General features: G+C 37.7%; 1 protein-coding gene across 3 annotated transcripts in view; it reads left to right on the top strand.

Annotated features, from left to right (window-relative positions):
- Positions 1–15,496, top strand: part of FLT4 (fms related receptor tyrosine kinase 4) — a 117,753-nt gene extending 102,257 nt beyond the window's left edge. For 2 of the 3 annotated variants that reach the window (XM_088133844.1, XM_088133842.1), the window contains exons 27-30: positions 1,178–1,317; positions 2,390–2,510; positions 4,859–4,944; positions 11,515–15,496. In XM_088133844.1, the coding sequence (XP_087989970.1) occupies positions 1,178–1,317; positions 2,390–2,510; positions 4,859–4,944; positions 11,515–11,737 (570 nt within the window). In that variant the 3' untranslated portion in view covers positions 11,738–15,496. The remainder of the gene's footprint in view (positions 1–1,177; positions 1,318–2,389; positions 2,511–4,858; positions 4,945–11,514) is intronic. The other variant, XM_088133843.1, reaches the window with a different exon arrangement.
- Positions 15,497–22,945: the final 7,449 nt, after the last annotated feature.

The raw sequence follows: 22,945 nt of genomic DNA, 5'->3' as shown, positions 1-22,945 counted from the left end.
AAATCATGTACAAGAATTTCATGACCAAAAAATGCATTGACTGCATCTTGGCTACACTCAATATTTAGTCCCCGATTATAGCTGGGAGCAGACAGAGGATAAGAACTGCATTAGGCTATATTTGGCATCAGAAATGTTGCATGATACTACAGTAATGCTATTTTGAAGTCTCTGAAAATTACTAGAGTTTTGAGTTTTTAAAAATCAAAACTCTTCTCACCCAAGTTGTTAGTATTCTCTTTGACACTGTTAGTTATTGTAGGTCACTATCCATGAGTTCATGGCCAAGTTGAAGGATCAGAAGATTCTTGAATAGGTTCAGTTTTATAATAATTTATAATTTTATTATTTTGAATCTGTTTAGATTCTGGCTGGGCCTCTTACATGGAATGCTGTGATTCTGAAATGTTTTTAAAAGACTGTCCACTATTTGTACATTTTTCCCCACTCTTCATGCACTCCATTGTTTACTTACATTGGAACATGCAGTATGTTTTCTACGGATAATCCACTGGACTTGCAAGCAGTTTGTGACCCTGTTTTTTTCATATTCTTCCCTGTCCCCAACCCCACCCCAGGATACTGTATGTCATCAAGATTGGGTGGCTTATTTACATCAAACTGCTTTTTTTTCTCCATTGTGATTTCACCAGCCTTTCTAAGTGATACATAATAGATCTTCCATCAGCAGTTAGTAGAAGGTTGCAATGGGTGCCTTAGTATCAAGTGTTACGAAGCTTGAAACTAAAAATTGATATACAGTCTATGTTCTTGCTTGTTTGGGTATTTTATACTATGGCCCCCCTTAGAAAAGACATTCCAAGAAATTGATAACAAATAATGCAAATAGTTAAATGGGATGAATTACCTAGAGGGGGTCTTTTCTATAGCTTCCCTCTAGTTAGGAGATGGAAAGACTAATGTGTTGTATTATTTTTCTGAGATGAATTATTGTTTGACTGACTTTCCTCAAAAAATTCTTCTGTATGTTATCTCTCATAAGTATGTGTCCCCACAGCCATAGGCAGCTCTCTCCCCTTTAGAAGTTCTTGAAGTACATCTTATTAAAGGAACAAAGAGGACACAGAAAATTTGTATTTATTTCCATCATTGTTGCTTCCTACTTGTAAAGTTCTCTATCCTCATTGCTCATACACATTTATCTGGATCCTATTAGGAAGGGAAAGATTATATCCCATTAAATGACTCTCAGAGCTCTGAAGATGATGGCTTCTCCCAGGTGGCTTCCTCCATCCAGCAGAATTCTGATGAAGAAGAATTTGACATGAGGATACACTGTCACAATGTTGCAGCAAGGTAAACTCCTATTGGTTTCTGAAGAACATGATAGGAAGAAGAGCCTAGCCAAAAGTCAGCCAACTTTTGAACAAAGATTTTAGAAGGATCACATATCTTTTTCACACCATTAAAACTTTCCTCAATATTTTCAGTCATATCCAAAATCTTTCCAGGGAGATTTTTTTATTCTGTTTATTAAAATACACCCCACAATTCTTTGGGTTAGGTTGATTGGTATATGTATGTGCGGAGGGTGCTTTTGTACTAAGTCAACAGCATGTCCTACTTCCTGTAGAACAATGTTCCCTGTATCAGTAAAGATGGATACCACAAGCACTAAGAAGGAAATTGCCAATTGGAATTACAAAGTGACAAGAATTATGTCACAGGAAAAGAAATTCACTATTTCCAATCAAAGCATCTGATCTCCCCAATGCCAAGAGATTAATTCTCTGTGCTGTTTGTTAGAAGTGCTGAAGAGATGCATAAAAGTGTCCTAATATAGGGAAGGGTGTCATAACAGGTAAAGCCATCCTTTGCACGCCAAAAGTCCCACATAAAATCCTTGGCATCTCTATCCAGTATTAGATGGCAATTGATTGAAATGTCTTTTGCCTGTACAGTTACAGATAGATAATTCAGTGTTAGATGGACAAATAGTATAACTTGGAATAAGGCAGGTTCTTATATTTTAAAATGAAAAGCAACCTGCAATCAGAATGGAAGAATAACAGTGGGAGGAGGGAGGTTTTAAAACTTCTCTGTCACTCATTTTTCTGCTCAAATTTTTCTGCTTTTCTCCTGGCAGGCTGGGAAAGTTTAAACACTGATTCTCCCATGCTGGTCTTCCTTTCTTAATCCTAAACACCTTAAAATTGTATACTTAAAAAGGGGGATTGCTGAAAACATATTCATATGATGTACAGTTAGGCCTTAAATATGCAACCAAGAGAAAGAGCTCCTTCAGCCCAAGCTGATCATTTGTTGCAAAGTTAGTATTTGTAATTAACCCAGTTTGACTTAAAGGAAGAGCATAAAATGAAGGCTACCATAGCTAAACACTAGATCTTCTCTGATTTTCCTCTCCTAGATATTATAACTGTGTGTCGTTCCCTGGCTGTTTGACTGGTGGGAATCAAATCAGGTGTCCATCCAGAATAAAGACTTTTGAAGAATTCCCTATGACACAAACTATGTATAAAGCACATCCGGTGAGTAAGAAAGTTTTAAAGGTGACAAAAGGAAATGCAAAAACCATTAAGTCTGTATTTATTTTTCCACAAAAATAAAGATGTCTTCAAATCGAGTGAATCCTTTTGACTACATAGAAATGTTCAACAATACAAAACAACACCCTTCATGGCTTGGGACTGGGCTACTTAGGTGGCCATCTTTTCCTCAATTGTTTCTACCCATCCCATCCAGTCCAGCAGGAGGAGCGTGCTCCAGGTACCACCAACTACAAAGTGTCAGCTGGCGGGGCCCAGGAAGAGGACCTTTTCTGCCATGGCCCCTGCCCTGTGGAACTTTATTACACCTGAGATTAGTTAGCCCCCACCCTGCTGGACTTTCACAAGGCCCTAAAAACTTGATTTTGTGCCTGGGCCTGAGACCCCAAAAATGTGATAGAACCTGTCTCCTGGATTTGTTGAGAGTTATTTTATGAAGCTCAGCTGCTATGTGTTTTTATTTTATATTATGTATTTTATTTGTTTTTCTCTATTTTATGGTAAGACACCCAGAGTCACATATGTGAGATGGGCGGCCATATGAATCAAATAAATAAATAAATTAGCTTGCTACTGCATTCTTCCTGGCCTTGATGATTTTTCAACTTCCCAATTTAGTCCTGGGATATCCTAGTGGATTCCCATCCGAATACAAACAAGATCTGACTCTGCTTAGCTTTCTCAAAATCAGTCAAGATCAGTTAGGTGCTGCCATCTGCTGTGACAGATATTTGTACAGTAATCTAAAGATTTTATTCAGATGATATATGGGCACATTTCATTTTCATAATGCAACACTCACATAAATTGCAACTAGGTTGTGTGGATGGCCAAGAAACTTTCTAAATATAGAAGAGAGACAATAACTAGACCCATTATATTCAGCCAGGCACAATTGCCCTTTCTGGATTAAAAAAAGGATAACTTTGGGGGGGGGAGGCAGTAATATAGTATGATTTCAGTGCTGACAGTGTTAGGTTCTTGTAATAACCTCAGGAGGAAATATCAGAACCTAGAGGTGAAGGAGCCACAATGTTTCCACTTTTGCAGCAATCTCTCCCACATTTCCCAACACTCCTTCTGGTTGGTGAGTGGCATGGTGGCCTTATCCCAGTAGACAGCTCCCTGCAGGCAGGGTGGTAGCACATATAACCCTTCTCCTTATATGCCAGCTTCCCTGGTACACTTGGCAGCTATTTGGTTTGGAGCGTAATCTCTGGGCAGAGGATAATACACAAGAGTCCATCTTCACCATTTCCATTCTGCACATGCTTCCCTAGCCCCACAAAATTATCTAAGTGCATTGGGAGTGGTGGAAATTGCAGTGGGTTTGCATGTGTTGTCTATCAGTGACAACACATACGCAGGGATATGTCTATATATGAATGCTCGGTGTGGGTGTGCATGTGCATGTTCACCTACACACAGGAAACCCTCAGATGAAGAGGTATCCCAGCTATTTGTAACCCCAAAGCTGAAAAAATGGTTGCTTTTAGACAGAGAACTATTATGCCCTGGGAAGGTTCAAAGATTGTTTTCCTTCAGGCTTAGCCAAGATAATGTGAATAGCGGAATGAAAGGGCATTTTCATAAGGAAGAATCACAACTAGGGAAGGTACTTAATCCTTCCAGTGTCTATAATTTATCTCCTGTAATCTGATGCCACTCTTCATAGAATACTTAGAGAAAATAAATTAAAAACTGTCATTGGAGGAAATACCACTGGGCAATGGAAGAATTACGCTTCTCCTCCTGTTCATCAACATAAGTGTGTGAAACAATCCACAATGATGAAAAAATGATGGGACATGCATCACAAGGTTACAATGCACTTTTCATCATTTGCTCTTCCTCCTCCTCCTCCTCATTTACTTCAGCATTTGCTCCCCCATCAATTTCTATCTGCAGTTATTCCATCACATTACAGCAAGTTGTTCTGCCACTTCTGCAGTTTGGAAACATGTTCAGAAACCATGTTCAGCAAGGATGACACGTCTAGGGATGAATGTCTGCTTTTCTAGATTTGGTGACTCAGTCTACTTTTCCTGTTTTTTTTCAAGCATAAGTTCATTGCATCTTATTTCTCCATAAATTAGCTTTAAAAAAAGTCTGCACTGAAATCTGTGCTCATTTTCATATGCCCAAAGATGGTAATAATTTAAATATCGGTAATGATTTTCCCTAGCATATGACATTTCCCTAATATACATGTTTTTTTAAAAATTTGAGAACTGCATTACAACATGTGGAAAAGTGCAAAAAGAAACATGCCTGCATATACAGCTTATATATTCCCTCCTCCCTTTAACAATTGCTTCTGCTTCTTGCAGGATAATCAGACAGACAGTGGGATGGTTTTGGCATCGGAGGAGTTTGAGAGGATAGAAAATAGACACAGAAAAGAAGGTGCATTCAGGTACTTCATATCTTGCTCTCCCAATTGATTCTTTCTCTCTTCTCAGTAATACAAAATGCCCAGGAATGCTTTCTGTCAGTAACTGGGAGACCCAAAATATAAGCTCATATGTTCTCCTGCAACCTGGTGTTTGTGGCAGCATTGCTAAAGGCACCTATAACCAAGGTGTTGATTGAATGAAATGGCTTTTCAGTGGAGCTATTTGAATTCTGCAAGGAAAGCAAAGAAGTAACAAGTGCTGCTTAAATGCAACACAGATGGCATTGCCATTTTTGTGGAAATGGGACATGTTTTCAGTCTCAGTATATAACTGTGGAGAAAAGGATGATCTTTTCCTGGGTAGTAGCACCATTGCTGTACTATGTGCAGCATGGTGGTATGTCTACAGCAAACAGGAGATTAGATAGTGGACATGACTACTGCGCTGAAATCTTGGGTGTGAGTGCACAAGGCAGAGCTTTCTCAAGGTGGCTCCCACCCTGTGGAACAATCTCTCCCCCAGGCTTGCTCCTACCCTGGACTGCTTGTAACCCTGCCAAGGCAGAATTGCTTTGATTAGTGGGGGTTGGTGCCAATGACTGCCTTTTGATTTTATTCATATGTTTAATTAGGGTTTTGTTTTTAGTTCTGATTTTGTTTTACCATGTTGTAAACCTTCATGAGTCGTTTAGATTCGGCAATAAATCCACATAATAAACATACACATATAGTCAGTATGTAGGAAGATAATTTTATACACATACACACAAACACAAATGTGTATGTATGAACATATATATCTACATATAGATATTCTTTGGGCTCATTGTTTTCAGTAGGAAGAACTGAATTAGTATTCCTGTTGAAATAAATGGCATTTAAAAAGTGCTTAATTTGACCAGGTCAATAATAACAATAATAGAATATCTTTGCAGGGCAAATGCTCTCCTTTCTCAGCAAAATAGAAAAATTCCCTTCTGGCAAAAAGGCTAAACCTTTTCACTGCATCTGCAATAAGGCTCTTTCTGTCTTAATACAGAAAACTTATCCAGGGGCAGGGAACTGTCTTACTGATGCTGTATCAGGGTTAATACAAATGCAGTACTATGGGGACACTGGGGTTATTTATGAACTGGCTTGGAAGCTCCCTGGCCTGTGTTGGAGGGACCCCAGTTCAGAGGGGATACTTAAAAACTGGAAGAGTTTGCACAAACTCATGCACTAGAAGTGAAGTTAGGCATCCTTTGCTTGTGCCGTTCCCTATTGCTGTGCAAAATCCTTTTGATTTCTCCCGCTTACTCAATCCCTTTCACTAGTCAGCTCTGGTGCTTTAAGCAGAAATGAGAAGGGGTTTTAGGTTTAGTAGTAGAAGAGCATGAGATATAAACAAATAAGCCCTCATCTCAGAACATTATGCATTTACACAAGTAGCAAATGCATGATTTTTAAGCCAACAGGCAGATACAGTGAGCCTGTTCCGGGCTTGGACCAAAGCCATGTTGGATAGGGGAGGTCAATATCCACTGGTCTATCTAGCGATGACCATGGCATATGAAAATCTGCAATCAGGGAGGGAGGGAGGAAGGAAGGAAGGAAGGAAGGAAGGAAGGAAGGAAGGAAGGAAGGAAGGAAGGAAGGAAGGAAGGAAGGAAGGAAGGAAGGTAGGTTGGTTGGTTATGGAATTGATAGATATGTAAGAAGTAAAGGTGTGACTTCCAATGAAGAAATGGCGAACTGAAGACCGCTCTGCTAAAAGCTGAGCTAATGACCACTGCAGAATGAAGAGCAGCAAGTAGACCGGCTCTTCATAATTCCTCTATGGACAAGGAAAGAACTTGAGATTACCACAGTGCTCCATATAGTTGCTCCTCATGAGGAGACTGCAAGACAGCGGTCTCCACTGGGTTAAGAGCTCTGGGAGACAAGGGAATAGCCATCTTGCTCAAACCATGGTCAAGACCTTCAAAAGGAGACTGAGTTCACATACTTCCTTTTCTAATCACTTTCAAAAAATACTTGTTAACTGCTTTTCAGCTATTAGGAACCTTTAGATTGAGAAGTTTTACAGCACTGGATGGATTTCCTTTAGTATTTAGTTTTAAATACAAACTAAGGACTTAAAAAAAATTCCTTTGGAATAACCAGCAAAAAGGTGATTAGAACTTTGATTTTGGAAAGTTACAAACAGACTAAGAGTCCAGATGGATTTGAAATAAGATTTTGGAATTAATTATAAGAATCCTTCCCATGGGAAAATGCTTTTGTTTTGAATTCTTTTTTAAAAAATGACAGGATGAGACTTTGAAGGTTGGACACTAGAGGGAACCAGAAGGAACTAAGGATTACAATTAAAGGAGAAGAACACTAAAATTTGACTTACTAATACAGAATTAAGCAAAATATTTTAACATTGGACATACTGAAGGATATTTTTGAATAACGGACCCAAAAGTTAATTTTAAGAGTGTCTGCCTCTATAGACAGACTATGTTTAAAAGATGTTATGAAAGAGGAACAAGTTTTACCTGACAAGATTGAGACTGATCTGAGCGTGGATTTAAAAATGATAGGCTACAAGAATGATATGGAAAAAGGTGCTATACTGGACATACAAAAGAAATTGGCTGATGTCTTAATAATTAAAAGGGATATACAAATAACAAATCAAGAGAGTGACCTGGATAATTTTCCTATACTGGATTTATAAAAGAGGCTTGTTAAAGCTTTGAAGAATTTTCTGAGAAGGGATGAAGAAAAAATGAAAAGAAATCAAGAAGAAATCTTCTAGGACATTATTTGAAGGGATTAAAGGTCAATGTTGTTAAAAGCAAAAGGATGGAATATAAAGTTGATTTTTTTGATCAGTTAAAATAGATACGTTGTTATCTCTGGTAACCCTTAATGGGCTTTTGCTGATCAGGACTGAAACGACAAGGCTTTAGGGATTTGTTTATAGATAAGAGATGGGTTATGGGTAGAAGAGATTATTTGTTGTATTTTAAGAGAAGGTGATAAGTTACTAAGATTGTTTATACTTGTGATAAAAGGGGAAGTAATTTCTTTATATTTTTTTCTTTACTATATTCTTATTTTTTCTATTTCTGTATGTTTTCCTTTTCTGTACTTTCTGTTTTTCTTTTTATTCTTTTATTTGTTATTTTGTAATAGTTTTTACTTTGTAATTGTAATTTTTAATAAAATTACTATTAAAAGGAAGTTAAATTGTAAGTTTAATTATAAATTAAAGGACTAAAATGAATGTAAAAAATATGGGTTTGGAGAAAAATGTGCAGTAGTCTGAATGAATGCAATCTAAAGGGAAATTATTCTGCTAGATAACATGAGGGGATAGAGAAATGAAATGACAGAATACAGAATACAGAAAAAGTGACTGGGCCATTTAGATACCTAAGAATGAATAGAATGGTGATTGATAAGTATCTGCTTAGGGAAAAAAGTGTTTGGAATATGTAGCTTAAGCATAAGTCCATATGTACAGATGGCAAGGGGATGAATATAAATCTAAAGATATGATTTTATTGATTATGATGAAAGGTTGAGAGAATTAGTAAATTATGCAAGACTGATAAGAGCTGCTGAATATGGATAGGTCATTTTTTGATAGTGTCAAGGGTGGATCTTGGGAAAAGGAACAAAGTAAAATTAAACAAGTAGAAAGTAGATTGACTGCAGGAAGGAGAAGATATGAGTCTTGTATCAAAAAATATCAGAAGATACATTAATCTCCCAATAGTGGATAGTGGATGTAAGGAACGTGGATGTGCAAGCTGCCAGGAACAGAATTTTACTTAAAAGATTTGTATGCCTGCCCATCTTAAACACAACTCTGGGTGGGTCACAACAATAAAACAATAACTATAAAATCACAAAACATAAAACCATAAAATCAAAAAATAATGAAAAACATTACATTACAGAGTGCCACAGAAGTGTATGGTGTTACGATAATGGGAAGTGTGCAGAAGGACATTTGGTGAAATGGTGAAGTGAAAGAGCCTGCAGTTGAAAAAAGCATGCATATAAAAGAATGACTGCTGCAAAAAAAATGAGGATGAAATTTATGGTATAACATGGACAGAAGACTATTGTGAAGATGTAGTAAAAAAAAAAAGAGAGAGAGAAAGAAAATGCAGATTGATGTTGATGGAAAGAAACAATAGTGAGTGAAAAGGGCTAAATAAGGCAACCTCTAGTAGGATGCATGGAGTTAAGAGATAAAAATTATGGGATTAGATGTTTATAGAAATGATTGTGACATGTTGAAGAGTGGAACTGAAATGCTATAAATCTTATTCTCCGAAAATGATGAAAAGAAAGTCATAAATGCTGTGAGAATATAGCTTAAGGCTGCAGCTGACATTGATGTAACTGGAGAAATATTCAAGTATAGATTTGGTTTGCTTATGGCATAGCTGTGCCAATGAGCAAAGTTTGTGATGTGCAGTGCAGTGCAGCTTTATGGTGGTCAGGGAATGTATAGGCAGATTTTTGCTCTTTCCAGGTCATTGAGAAATGTATGCATGTCAGAAAGAAAGTTTATGGTAAGGTTGATGATTTAGAGAAAGCATGTGATAAAGTGATTAGGTCTGAATTATGGGATGTTTTTGCTGAAATATGGAATTGGCTGTCGAATGTGATGAACAGTATAAGATTATATTAAACCATAAGTGAGAATAAATGGAATATTTCACAAATAGTTCAACATTCAGCAGGAGTAAGAGAAGGATGTGTGATATTGCTTATATGCATAAATGTATAAGGGATGCTTGTGATGATGTTAAACATGTGTTGGTTGGGGACATGAATATATGTTTTTTTGCATGCAGATGATGCCAGTTACTGACTGAGAAATCACTTGATTTGCAGTGAATATTAGATAGGGCTGTATGACACAACAAGGCTTATGGATTTGACAATTAACATCTCAAATATCAACATAATTGTGTTTGTGAACTACCACATAAATGGCAAATAACTAGAGGAAGTGGAGGGATTTGTATTACATGATAGACTATTTACTAAAGTTGGGAAATGGATGGAGAATTTTAAGATGTAAAAACGCTTATGAAAAGGTAGTAGGTAGAACATGGCCTATTGCAACAAGTGGCATTTGTTAAAAGAAGCAAATATATTTGTAATATGGGAGTGAGTGTTGTGTATGGCAGGGAAACATAAAATTAAGATGAATGCAGTGAGAATAAGATACCTAAGCAGCATACTGTATATGGTAAAACAAAAAGAGATAGAATTCAGAATGAATATGGCTTGAATACAAAAGTGACCAGGTTGAAAATAGTATATTGAGGTGGTTTGGTCATACAGACAGAATGAATGAGGACCAAATTGCCACATGAATATACGAAGGAAAACTCATTGGAGTCTCAAGTCATCAAGAGGAAAGGGAAAACTCATAAAGTTGTAGTTGGATAGAGCTGATGAGATCCTCAAAGAGAGAGAATTGCAAACTTTAAAAAACAAAGGCAATGTATAAATCCGTATGGACATGGTAGAAGCAAAGATGGTTTGCAAGAATATGGAGAGGTATATAAATGGTGTTTATGTAAACTATTTTTGATATGAGTCCTTTTCTTCTTTTACCTCATGCCTTTAATTTCTTTGACTGTTTCTTGGCACTTTTCTGTGCTCTGAGTAACACTGATCACCCAAACTAAAATACGATAGTTATGTAGATAAGTATGTATGATCCATAAAAGCCATTTTAATAAAATACATGGAAAAATTGCTTTTTTAGGGGCCTGATATACCTTAAATGGCAATCTCTCCCATAGCTCTTATGCTGACCAACGTGGTTGTCATTCCTAATAGATAAGTGACTATCACTTCACCAATTGGGCTCACAGTATGTATAGGCCACTGTGGGTGACAGAAGACTTTCAAGTAACCTGGCCCCAAACCATTTAAGGCTATATATTTTATGTCTGCGGTTTACATTGGTTTGGACTCAGTCCCACACAAAGGCCAATCTAAGCAGGAATTATGGAAGCTGAAGTCTAACCCATCCAGAGAAACCTAAGTTAGAGAAGCATGTCCTAGAAGGTATACTTGGGTTGAGAGCAAATGTGCCAAGGTGATTAGAGGGCTGGACTAGGAACTGGGACATCCAAATCTACACTCAGCCATTGGAAGCTCACTGGTAATTTAGGCCAGTTACTGTCTCTCAGTTCCATCTATCTTGCACACTTGATTGATTTTGTGAGAGTAACATTAGAGATGGGACTACCATGAATGTTGCTTTGAGACCCTAGGTGGGAAAGAAATAAACAGACTGGTATACTTTTATCTACTCAAAATCCTGACTGGGGCCTTAAAGTTTTACATAAAACCTACCATTCTGGCTCATCATCTTCATTTTCTCATTGGAAAGTTCTGCTCTCTTTGTAACACTGCCTTTTTTTTCTTGTCTAAGTTTATACATCTTCCAAACCAACCGATCTGCAAAATGGCTTGTCCTTGTTTTGATCTTTCTGCTGCTCAGAAGCTTTTTGAGGAAACTTAAATTAAAATATGTCTTCGTTGGGACTGACTTCCTGGCTTTTTTCTTCTCTCCAGCAGTAGTAAAGGATCCAGTCAAAATGCAGACCCAACAGTGGATCAGTCCAACCTGAGGGGCAGATGTCGGCCATTGTATCAATCACAGCTCCGAGGTCAGACTTTTTATAATAGTGAATATGGGGAACTATCGGAACAGTCTGAGGAAGGCAGCTGCACTCCACCAACTGAAGGCGCCAGTCCCTCCCTCCTTCATGCTTCATTCTTTTCAGACCAATGCTGAAGGGGGAGCCAGTGATGGAGACACCCTGCTGAGAGATGCAACCTCCTCTCTTTATGTAGCAGTGTACCTCTTCAGCAAAGAATACGTCCTTTTTGTCCTAGAAGAAACCACAAGGATGATTCCTGTGGAACAGATGGAGAACGCCTTGGGTAGGAAGATGGATGCTGTGCCTTTCGAACTAAACACTATTCTTGCCTTTGATGTGAATGAAAATACTTGCTCCGATGCTCTATTAAGAAAGAGATCTCAGATGCAGTTCTATGGGATCTGTTTTGAGAGCTGCAGTCACTGCTCAGTATTCAGCCTCCATTCAAATAGTTTGCCATAATGAGCTTTATTTCAGGTCAGATAAAAATAGATGTGTCTTAGCTGAGTATTTCTCCTGATATGCAGTTTTGTTTGTTTCTGCTCTTGTTTTCCCTCTATTAGGAGACATGGAATAAAGAATCATTAAATTAATGTAGACAATGGTGAAGCAGCAACATTCCCAGACTTGGATAGTCCTTCACTTGATGTAGACATTCCTTATGAACGACTCAAGATGTAACTATATTTAAGTCTTATATGGACTTAGATGTTTCATTTATATTAGACACTAAGATAGTCCTCAGGCTTGAATATTTTCCATACCTTCACTGTTTTAGACATGTGGAAACTGCTACTATGCCAAAGGGAAATATTTCATTTGTGTGTGTGTCTTAGGGAATTTGGCAATTTAAGAGACTTTTATTTTCATTTATTAGGTTCACACACTGCAAAAAACTACAGCTTGTTTAACCATTATTTATTGAATAAAGAACAATTGTCTGAGTTTATATAACATACTAGGCCTGGTGTGAATTATACCACTTCTACTGAGAAGCAGAAAATTGCATAACCAATAAGAGATATGTCTAAAAATAGAGAATGAACTTTTAAAAACTCACAATCCATTTATGTGTCCAAATTATAATTTTTTAAAGTTATCTGCACTGGATCTTTGTCATCCAAACAACCTATCTTTTTGGGGTTAGATGCTTTCAGTTTCTTTATTCGCAATTGCTCTTAGGGGATCAGAAAATTAATATCACCTATGATTCTACTGAAAAGTTGGTATTGTCCCTGTAAAATCTATATATTACTTAAGAACAAGATATATAGTTCTTGGATATGATAATAGAGAAGAATATAGCAGCTTTCAGCAAGAATCTGATAAAACTGTAATACTCTTTCTCCTTCTTTAGGTTTTTCTTTCCAGTTTCTATTCATTTATGTATGCCTTCCAAAATACTAGGTCCTATCCCTGACAGAAAATTCCAAATTTTACACTCAGAATAAATATTCCAAAATTAATTTATGTAATTTGTCTAATTTGCATTATTTATTCTGATTCTACAATTTGGAGATATCTGAACATATGCAGGTGCTTACCTTCTACCAAAGATACCTTTAGTGTAGCTGAACTTCCTGTATCTACTAGGAAGCTGTTGTTTGGACACTTTGTTTTCATATTTGTTGAACACATTTTGTGTTCACATTTGTAGGAACAGTGAGGATATATCCAATCTTATTTGCTTATTTCATTATTCCCTTGCATAATCTACCAGTCTTCCTATCCATGCTCCAATTCTGAAGGACATTGCTTTAAAAGAACTTTACAAAAACATTAATGAAAGCATTATAAAATGGATTTTGATCAGCTTGTAAACTACCCTTTTGAATCCTTGCTGTCACTCTTGATGGTGTCTCCACATCAAATGATTTCTGCTTGCAGGCCAGGCTTCTGTTTATAAAACTGAGTTTTGCTTATTTTATTTTCTATATTGGGCATATATTTTTTCTAGATTATATATGTGTATATATATATACTGTATATATATATATATCTCTTCCATAAGGCAGTTTTATGCTTTTACCTCTTTGTAACTGTTTTTGTCCATGTCTTTTCTACATCATTCTGTACCTTGTACAAATGCACTCAGTGACATATTCATTATTACATTTCTTATGCATACAAGTATACAGTTGTGATTTTAATTATTACTAGAAGGTATCAATAGGTTGTCATTCTGTTGTTTCTGTACAGAAAGGTAGATTGATTTAAACAACACTTTCTGTCAAAGGGTTTATAAAATTCAAAATGTTACATAAATGATACAATGGGAAAGCATACTTCTACACTGAAGAAATTTAGAATTCCTTCCTGTTAGCTGAGTTACATTGAATTAAATAGCTGACAGCATCACAGAACAGACCCGTTTCAGACATTGTACTACCCACATGCAAATAAAGATTGTCTTATTTCATGCACATAACCTGCATGCAAACACACTCCATAATGCCATAACTCTAATCCAATCTACTCTTTCAATCAGTAGTGGGAAGCAGAAAGATGAAATTACAGCTATTTCATTAGCTGAATACTGATGTCTCTTCAAAATGTACAAATAAGAGATATTTTGGAATTACGGAGATAGATTTTTTTCTAGCATTCATCTGTAGCTTACATTATTGGCATAGATTCAGCTAATTTTAAACAGTGACTTACTTAGGATTAAGTCATTTGAAAGTTTCAACTACCCAATGTAATTATTTGAAAATTCCCCAATGTAGAAAACCACTTTATGTGAACAGTGTCCCTCACTTAGCTTTAGTTGTTGTAGTCTTTAAACTGGAACCTCCTTCTATGTAATGTTAGATTATTATTTGCTTTACAGTGCAATACTGTGTATGTCTACTCAAAAGAAGCCCCACTGGATACAATGGAACTTATTCCCAATTCAGTGTATATTATATTACAGTCTTAACTGTGTTTCTAAATTCTGTAGATTTACATGAAAACTTACATGAGAGTTATGAATGACTATATGTAAAATATATATGCCAAGAAACAACTCTTTGGGACCCCAAAACATTGCAGAAAAAGTTAAGGAACATTCTAATCCCAAGATGTCAACATGATACTCAGAGACATGAGTCAGCACAGAGATCTCTTCATTCGTGTCTTCCAAACTTCATGCGCTACTTGAATTTTATATTTCTTCAAAAATTTATTGTAATAAAAAAAATGGGAAGCTGGTACACTACATTTCCAAAATGCAGAGTCATGGACTAGTGGGCAGCCAGAGAAATTAAACCTGTAATTAAATTGTCTCATCCATATAAGCTTCTTCAGAAAATAAAAAAGAGTAGATATACACAAGTGCTTTGTCTGGAAGCATGCCCACCTGCCCATAAAAAAAAATAAAAAACAGGTAAGCAAAGATAATAGAGACCATCCTACAGCAAGGAGACATGCCGTTGTGCATGGTAAGTAATATTCCGGTAAATTGGAAATTTGTAACTGATTATGCCCCTTCTTTCAACCATTTTGTGAATAGAGAAGCAGAGTATCCACACTTCAGTGTTTTCAAAGTTTCACATGTGCTCACCAGCCTCCCCCATAGGGACCCCTGACCCCAGTTCTTGTCTATGGCACACAGTTAATTCAAGGTTTGGCCTGACTTTCCCTAACTCATTAGTCCTCACTATTGCCTCACTGTGTACTAAGAATGTGGCTATGAACATACCCACCTTGTCTATTTAATGAAAAAGATGATGATGATGATGATGATGATGATGATGATGATGATGATGATGATGATTTCACTAGACTTGTATAGTGCCCCAATCATGTCTGACTTTAAGTATGCAGACCTCCAATAGTAACAAGTTTAAAGATAAAAAAAAGAAAACACAGTACAACAATGTAGAGTACTCAAATACTGAGGAATAAGTTTATAATAACTCATATCTATTCACCCCCCCAGAAGCAGAAAAGTCCTATATCTTATCAGCGTCCTCCCTGATGCAGTTTTACAAGAGGCTGATTAACCTATCTATATTTGCCTTATCTAATTTGTAATTCAACACACAATTATTTGCAGATTCACTGTCTTCAAAAGAGGACTATCTCAGGATAGTAGCTCATTAAAACACAATTATAAAAATGAAAATATGCAGAGATTACCAAAAGTATTGTGGGGAATTTGGGATAGAACCAAATATAGAAATGTAAAAGATAGCATGCATATTATAAACAAATGTTATTTATTATATAAAAATAATTGTTTAAAAGTGTACTTTTAAAGTATATGCTATCTTCCAGATGCACATCTTCATTTTCTCCCAGGCTTTTTTGAGATAAATTTTGAAACCATGACCTTGTTGGTTGGCTGAATCATTCTGCAAAAGTATTATATCTTTTACAGAGGAATGAGACGGCATAAGATAAATTGGTCTGTAACTCACCCTTTATTTGATATGTAGCTGAGCTGATGTTAATTCTCAGAAATAGCCACTGTTTCTTCTATGAAATACAGCTTCATACTTTTAACTCAGTGGTGTTGGGTCGCTAAAAGTTGGTGTGGCATTTCTGTGTTCTGCATTTGCTTTGAACAGATTCGCAGCAATTTGAGATATTCAGAGAATTGCACAGGCAAATACTTAAATTTTATATACAGGTACTCCTTGACTTATGACCACCATAGAGACCAGAAAATTCATCGTTAAGCAGTGCGGTCATTAAGTGAGGCATCACCTGACTGCACCCAATTTTACAACCTTTTTTGCTGGTTGTTAAGTGAATCACTACAGTTGTTAAGTGAGACATCACATGACCACGACTTGCAACCTTCCCTGCCGGCTTACCCACTAACTTTGCTTGTTGGAAGCCAGCTGCAAAGGCCACAAATGGCGATCACATGACCACAGGATGCTGCAACCATTGTAAATGTGCAACGGTTGTCAAGCGCCCGAATCACAAACACGTGACTGCGGGGACACTGCAATGGTCATAAGTGCAAGGACTGGTTGTAAGTCATTTTTTCAGTGCTGTTGTAACTTCAAACAGTCACTAAACGAATCATAAGTTGAGGACTACCTGTAGACTCTAGAACTCAAATGGTACAAACAGAAAATGCTGAATTATATAGAACTCTTCTTTGACAAAAAGTTCCAAACACTCAACAAGTAAAGTTGGTACCATCCATTTCTTTTATAGAAAAGCAGATAAAAAGAGATGGTGTGTGGAAGATGGTGTGTTCTAATATAAAATATATAAGAAATGCTTTCCCATATTATGCCTAAGATTACCCAAGATCTATGAGACAAAGGAACCTTCTTATGAAGCACAAGACCACAGTCCAAAACTTTTATTGTAATAGAACACGAAGCTCAGCTTAAGAGTGTTCTATATTCACTTCCTTATATGATTTTTAAACAATAATTCTTCAGAGTTATAAACAAGAATAACTCTGCAGTAATAGAAGGATTTTAGACATGTAGTGCCATGATGTGCTTGTGGGCAAATCTTGCAAAGCTGCATCCAGAAAGTTGATGTGTCCTCTACTATTTGCTTTCCTTGCCAGAATTCTGACATTTGTTTGTGCATTCTGAAGTGCACATTCAACTCAATCTACACTTTCTCCAAAAATGCAACAAGCCAGCTTTGCCTAAGTATGCTTTCACAAGGCAATCCAAATTATTAATAAAAATAATCCTCATTGAGAGGACTGTATGGGATTTCAGCCAAAATCAAGTAGATGCACCAATATTTCCCTTTTATAGGCCAGGTGTGGTAGCAAGGAAAGCAAGCATATTAGTGTTTTAACTGGGTTAAAAAATAGAGGACATCATGAAATGTAGGTTTCTTGCATTGGGATTGAAGGAAATTAGTTGTTACAGAAAATAGCAGGAGTTTGCTCACTTGGGGATGTGAAAGAAAGGTAAGGGGGGAAAGGTTTTGAACAAATAATTTCAAATTCCTGCACAACAAAGAGCCTGAACAAACTGAATAGGCTGAAAAGTAACTTTTGTAGGTGTCCTATTATTTCTTACTATTTTTTATAATTCAAGGTTTTGTTCTATTTTGAAATCTGCCTAGAGAGTTTCAGCTATAGTCTATTCTAAACATATTTTAACCTGCTTTCTGCAACTGCTAGCTGGGTTAGAGTAATTAAAGGCTGGGTTTACGTTTTATAAGTCATAAATTAGTTTGATTGCTTTTGATTTAAACTATGGTTTGAAAACTCTGGCTTAACACAATGTGGAAGGCCAGCCAAAGAGTAGTAAATATATTTATTATTTATTTAAATTATTTATATAGTCACCCATCTCACAAGAATGACTCTGGACAGTGTACGAAGATTAAAACCACAACAAGAAGATATAACCCATGATGTCCAATGTTAAAACAAAAAACCCCAAGTCAAAAAGAACACATCATCAGCACAGCTTGCCTAACCTCCTGGTCCAAATGCCAAGGGGACCAGCCAGGTTTTAAAGCCTTTCAAAAAGCTAACAGGGTCAGGGTTATCTGGATCTCCAGGAAGATACCATTCCACAGAGCATGCAAAGCCATCAAGAGATGACGCTGGGTAGTTTAATGGAAGAGATCTGATGCGTGCCCTCCCTGCTAGACCTGGTGGGGTGGGCAGAGACAACTGGGAGCAGGTAGTTCTGCAAATGGACTGGTCCTATGCCATGTAGGGCTTTATAGGTGATAACCAGCACTTTGAATCACACCTGAAGCCTACTGGGAGCCAGTGCAGCTCACAGATGAGTGGTGTTATATGAATGTAAGGAGGGATGCCAAAAACTGCCCTTGCCACTGCATTCTGAACTAGCTGCAGCTTCCAAATGCTCTTCAAGGGCAGCTCCATGTAGACTGCATTGCAGTAATCCGAATGGGAGGTGACTAAGCCACTGTAAGCAAAGCCTCTTGATCTAGGAACAGGCACAATTGGTACACAAGATGAACCTGTGCAAAGGCTCGCCTAGCCATGGGTGCCACCTAGTCTTTGCACAGGAGCCATGAGTCCAGGAGGACTCCCAAATTGTGCACCAACTCCGACTAGAGAAGTACACCCCAGGCAGAGTTAAAGATGGAAAATCTCTGGAGCTGGAAGGCCTTAAAACCCACATAAAATAACCCTTCTGTTTATTGAAGCATATATATGGCCATTTAGTTGCTTTAAATAAAAAGCAACAGATTGGTGGCCATCCCAAGCCATTAAGGGAACTACAGTAAAACCTTGGATTGCGAGTAACTTGTTCTGCGAGTGTTCCACAAGACAAGCAAACATTTCTAATAAATTTTAACTTGATAAACGAGCGATGTCTTGCAATGCGAGTAGTACGTGACGCCGAACATCACATAATCACAACTGAGCCAATGGTTCTCTCTCTCGCTGCGGGATTGTGGCCAATCGCTTTGATATACAAGCGCTTTGGATTACAAGCATGTTTCCGGAATGAATTATGCTCGCAAACCAAGGTTTTACTGTAATTTTCATTATGTGAGCTTGTATGTACCACAAGATTGCTTCAGACTACAATCATATATCTACATATCTGGAAGTAAGCTTCACTGATTCAATGTGGCTTCACTATGAACGGGATTGTCCATCAGTGATGAACCATCTGGTTAAAATGAGCTACTCATAGTTCACAATTAGGCAAGAACTGAAACTCATTTTTAAAAATCTTTCTGCATTTAGGCAAGTATGACCCAACTTAGCAGCTTGGTTTGTACAATGAGCTAAACCCAATGTGATTGTGAGCCATAGCTTATGACTTGCCATTCAGCCACTGTTGTACTGATGAAAACATGGTGAAAACAAAACATTTTTACAGCTACCAAATATCCCAGCATTGTGATATCAGCACATTTTGATGCATTCATGTTTTGTCAATAAAAACAATACTAAAGATAAGACACAGAAAATCTGACCACATTAAAGACAGATTCTTGGATGGCACAGTCTAATAGATACTGTATAAAATCAGGATAAGCAGGAGAGAAGCAGCAGGTTGAACAAGGATTCACAGAAGAAACTGGATCCAAGAAAATGGCATTTGTTTTCCTTATTTAGAATAAAGAGAAAATGAAGAGTAAAAATGCTTCCTAAGTGTTCGTCAGTACAGAATATTATCTTCTAGTTGATGGGATGCAGGCAACAGTATGTTAGCCTGCAAAGTAGTCTCTAGATTAAAGATCTTATCTTATACAAAATAGTGTGTGCATTCTTGAAGAAGACCTAGGCTTTAATAGTGCTTATTGCACGTTGACCAAAATTTTCCAAAACTGGCCAGTATTGTACTTACTAATAGGGAATGCTGCATGTGGCTGGCACCTTAATCTGCATCTCCTTTATATTACTAGAAGGTGTTACATGAAAGCCTGGAACGAACAAAGCCATGGCTGATGGAAGTCAATATCTATTGATCCTTCTGGTTACAATCAAGAACTAATGGAATATGTGACTTTGAATGTAAAAGGAGTAAAGGTTAAAAAGCATGCATGCATTAATAAGTAAATGAAAGAAAGAAAAATAGACATGCTGTGTATCTGTGAAAGTAAGAAACAGGAACAAAGGTAGTCTTGCAGAGTATAGTTGATGAGTAGATGAATATATGCAGGAGACAGAAGGTATGGATTTAATTATGGATGAAAAGATCAAAATGCATGTCAGAAAGACTTTGTATCATCTAGATAGTTGTGGATGTGCATGAAAGTAGAAACCCATAGATTGTTGATAATTGTGTGTTCTAGTTCAGTGCATGATGATAATGGAAGAACAAGAAATACAGTTTGGGGAAAATTGTGGAACATTCTGCATGGATGCATTCCAATGGAGGGGGGGGGGAATATTCTGGTAGATAACACGAATAGTTAGGTGGGAATAAGAAGAGAGAATAGAGAAAAATCAACCAATCAGAGATCCAGGAATGAATGAGAATGATGACTGTTGAGAATTGGGTTAAGAAAAGGTCTGTGTTTTAAATGTGTGTAACAAGGAAATGCAGAGCAATTTTGATGGGAAGAAAATATAGCTTGGGAAGTCAATAAAGAGGCCTAAACAAGGAATATACCAGCAGCATGAATGAAACTAAAAATAAAAATGATTGAATGATTTTGGATGACATTAAATGCGTGAATGCTGGAAGGAGTACTTTAGAGGTGTGTGTGGTATCAGTACTGATATGTTCAAGAGGTGAATTGGAACAAATTCTGTAAACATGATGTATCCAGAAAAATAATAAAAAGGAAGTCAATTGGATTTGGCACATAGGGACATGAGCCACAAGCAGATTTTCCAAAGATAGAGTGTGCTCATGCAGAAGTGGGTGCACTTTAGGTCCCTTTGATTAAATAGTTTCATCTATTGGGACCAAGGAAACATGCCTTTGTTGTGGCGCCTGCCATCTGCAACAGCATTCCCCCGGGGATCTAGATAGTTCCCATCTTGATGATATTGAGAAAGTCACTGAAAACTTGGCTGTTCTCCCAAACCTTGAGGCATATGGTGGTTGAGCCTCTGTAGGATGTTTTATTTGTTAGAAAGAAACAAGGAGCCTTCTAGTTCCTTACAATTTCTCTGCTTTTTTAAATTTTTCCTCTTTTTTTTTTAAGTGTAAGCCAGAGTCATTTGGGAGTTGGGTACCTCTAAATTGTATAAATCAATCACTCCCAGTGAGCCAGCACCAATAATTCATAAGACTCACAACATACTAGACCTGCTTTTTCTCTTGGAGCAGATGCAACATGACCTGAATTTGGGGACATTAACATCCATTTATAACAAGGTTGGACATTCTCTGACTGACTTGGAACTGAAAAGAACCTGGTGCTCTGTCGTTCCTCTGAGTTTCCAGAGAGCACTTGGTGAATTTTCCAAGACTTTGGTAGGCAATTCTGCCAAGTCCTTGCTCATTTGCTGAAAAGTGGAGATAGCAACAGCCTTGGACAGGAATGCACCTGAGCCTGAGACAGCAACAGCCTTGGACAGGAATGCACCTGAGTCTCTTCTAGCTCACTGACTCAAAGGAGCTCCTTGGTTTACTGATAAGTTCTGGTAGGTGCTGCAAAGGCGACACCTAGAGTGACAATGGCAGAAGACAATGAATGAACTTTACTGAGCATGAGTAAGAGCTCAGGTTCAAGCTACACCGTGATGGTAAGAGCAGTGAAATGTCAATACTTCTCTGCTCTTTTTGCATCTTCAGATTGCTGTCTGGCAGCTCTCTTTAAAGTAATCTTGAACTTTTCGGGGAAGGATATCTGCTGAGCTGCTGTGAAGAGTTCTGCAGTGCGCCCAGTGGAAAAAATTGGTCAGATCTATTCAGTTAGACGCTAACTGGGTAGGTTGAATTGAGGTAGGTTGAGATAGGTTGAATTGAACTATTCTTATGAGGTTATCTGGGATAAGTTTGAATCTGTGGGTTCTGAGGACATTAACTGGGGCAGGCAGGCAGCCTGCCCTGAGTACAGCCAATAACAGCAGTGCTGCTGAAGACATGAGGCAGCTGGTGGCCAGTGTGGAGTTGGGTCGCTGCTGCCTGTGTGCCAATCAGTTGATTGGTGGTTGACATCAGTGCAGCAGTGAAAGAGGAAAATAATTGTTCTTTCAAGTCAGTTTTGACTCCTGGCAACTGTCCCCTGCAGTTTTCTTGGCAGCATTTTTCAGAAGTAGCTTGCCAGTTCCTTCTTCCTAGGGCTGAGAGAAGTGACTGGCCTTGTGCCTAAGGCAGGACTACCACTGTCTCCTGGTTTCCAGCCTGATACCTTAACCACTACATCACTACTGTTAAAAAATGACCTGTTCCAGGTATCATGTACTCTAGGTATGACTCTACCTCCTGTGCATTAGGTCCTTGGTTTGTGAAAACCTCCAGGGAGGTGATAGAAGGCTGGCTTAGAGCTGTGGTAAATGTATTGTTGAGCGAGAGAGTGGTATCATCAATCCTGGAAGAGGTAGTGGTGAGCCCCTTATTCATGAAGGCATCACTCAACACAGGTACTTTGGAAACCATCAACTAGTCCCCAATCTTTCTTTCATAGTGAAGGTGGTAGGACTGCAGTTGAGGAAGAATGTGGAAGAAAGATTACCTGGACCTTTTTCAGTTAGGTTACAGGATCACACTAATCCCTCATGTTGATGACTTCTGGCTAAATCAGGATAAAGGGAGAGCAATACTCCTGATCCTCCTTGGCCACTCAGCTGCCTTTGATACTATCAATCATGGTATCTTTTTCTGGGATTTTGTAGTGAGAGACCCTTTTTAGAGTGGTTTTGCTCATTCCTGTAAGAATAGTTCCAGTAGGTAGTGGAGTGAGAGGTTAAGTCCTAGGGCCCTCTGTTATGAGATGCTGCAGAGCTCAACTCTCTCATATTTACCATTTAACTT

This window comes from Python bivittatus, unplaced genomic scaffold (genome assembly GCF_059951505.1).
Source record: "Python bivittatus isolate LINGU-HERP-01145 unplaced genomic scaffold, Pbiv_v1 ctg000080_np1212, whole genome shotgun sequence".
NCBI classification, from domain to species: Eukaryota; Metazoa; Chordata; class Lepidosauria; order Squamata; family Pythonidae; genus Python; species Python bivittatus.
Note: the sequence above shows the minus strand (reverse complement) of the source record. Positions and strands in the feature narration are given on the sequence as shown.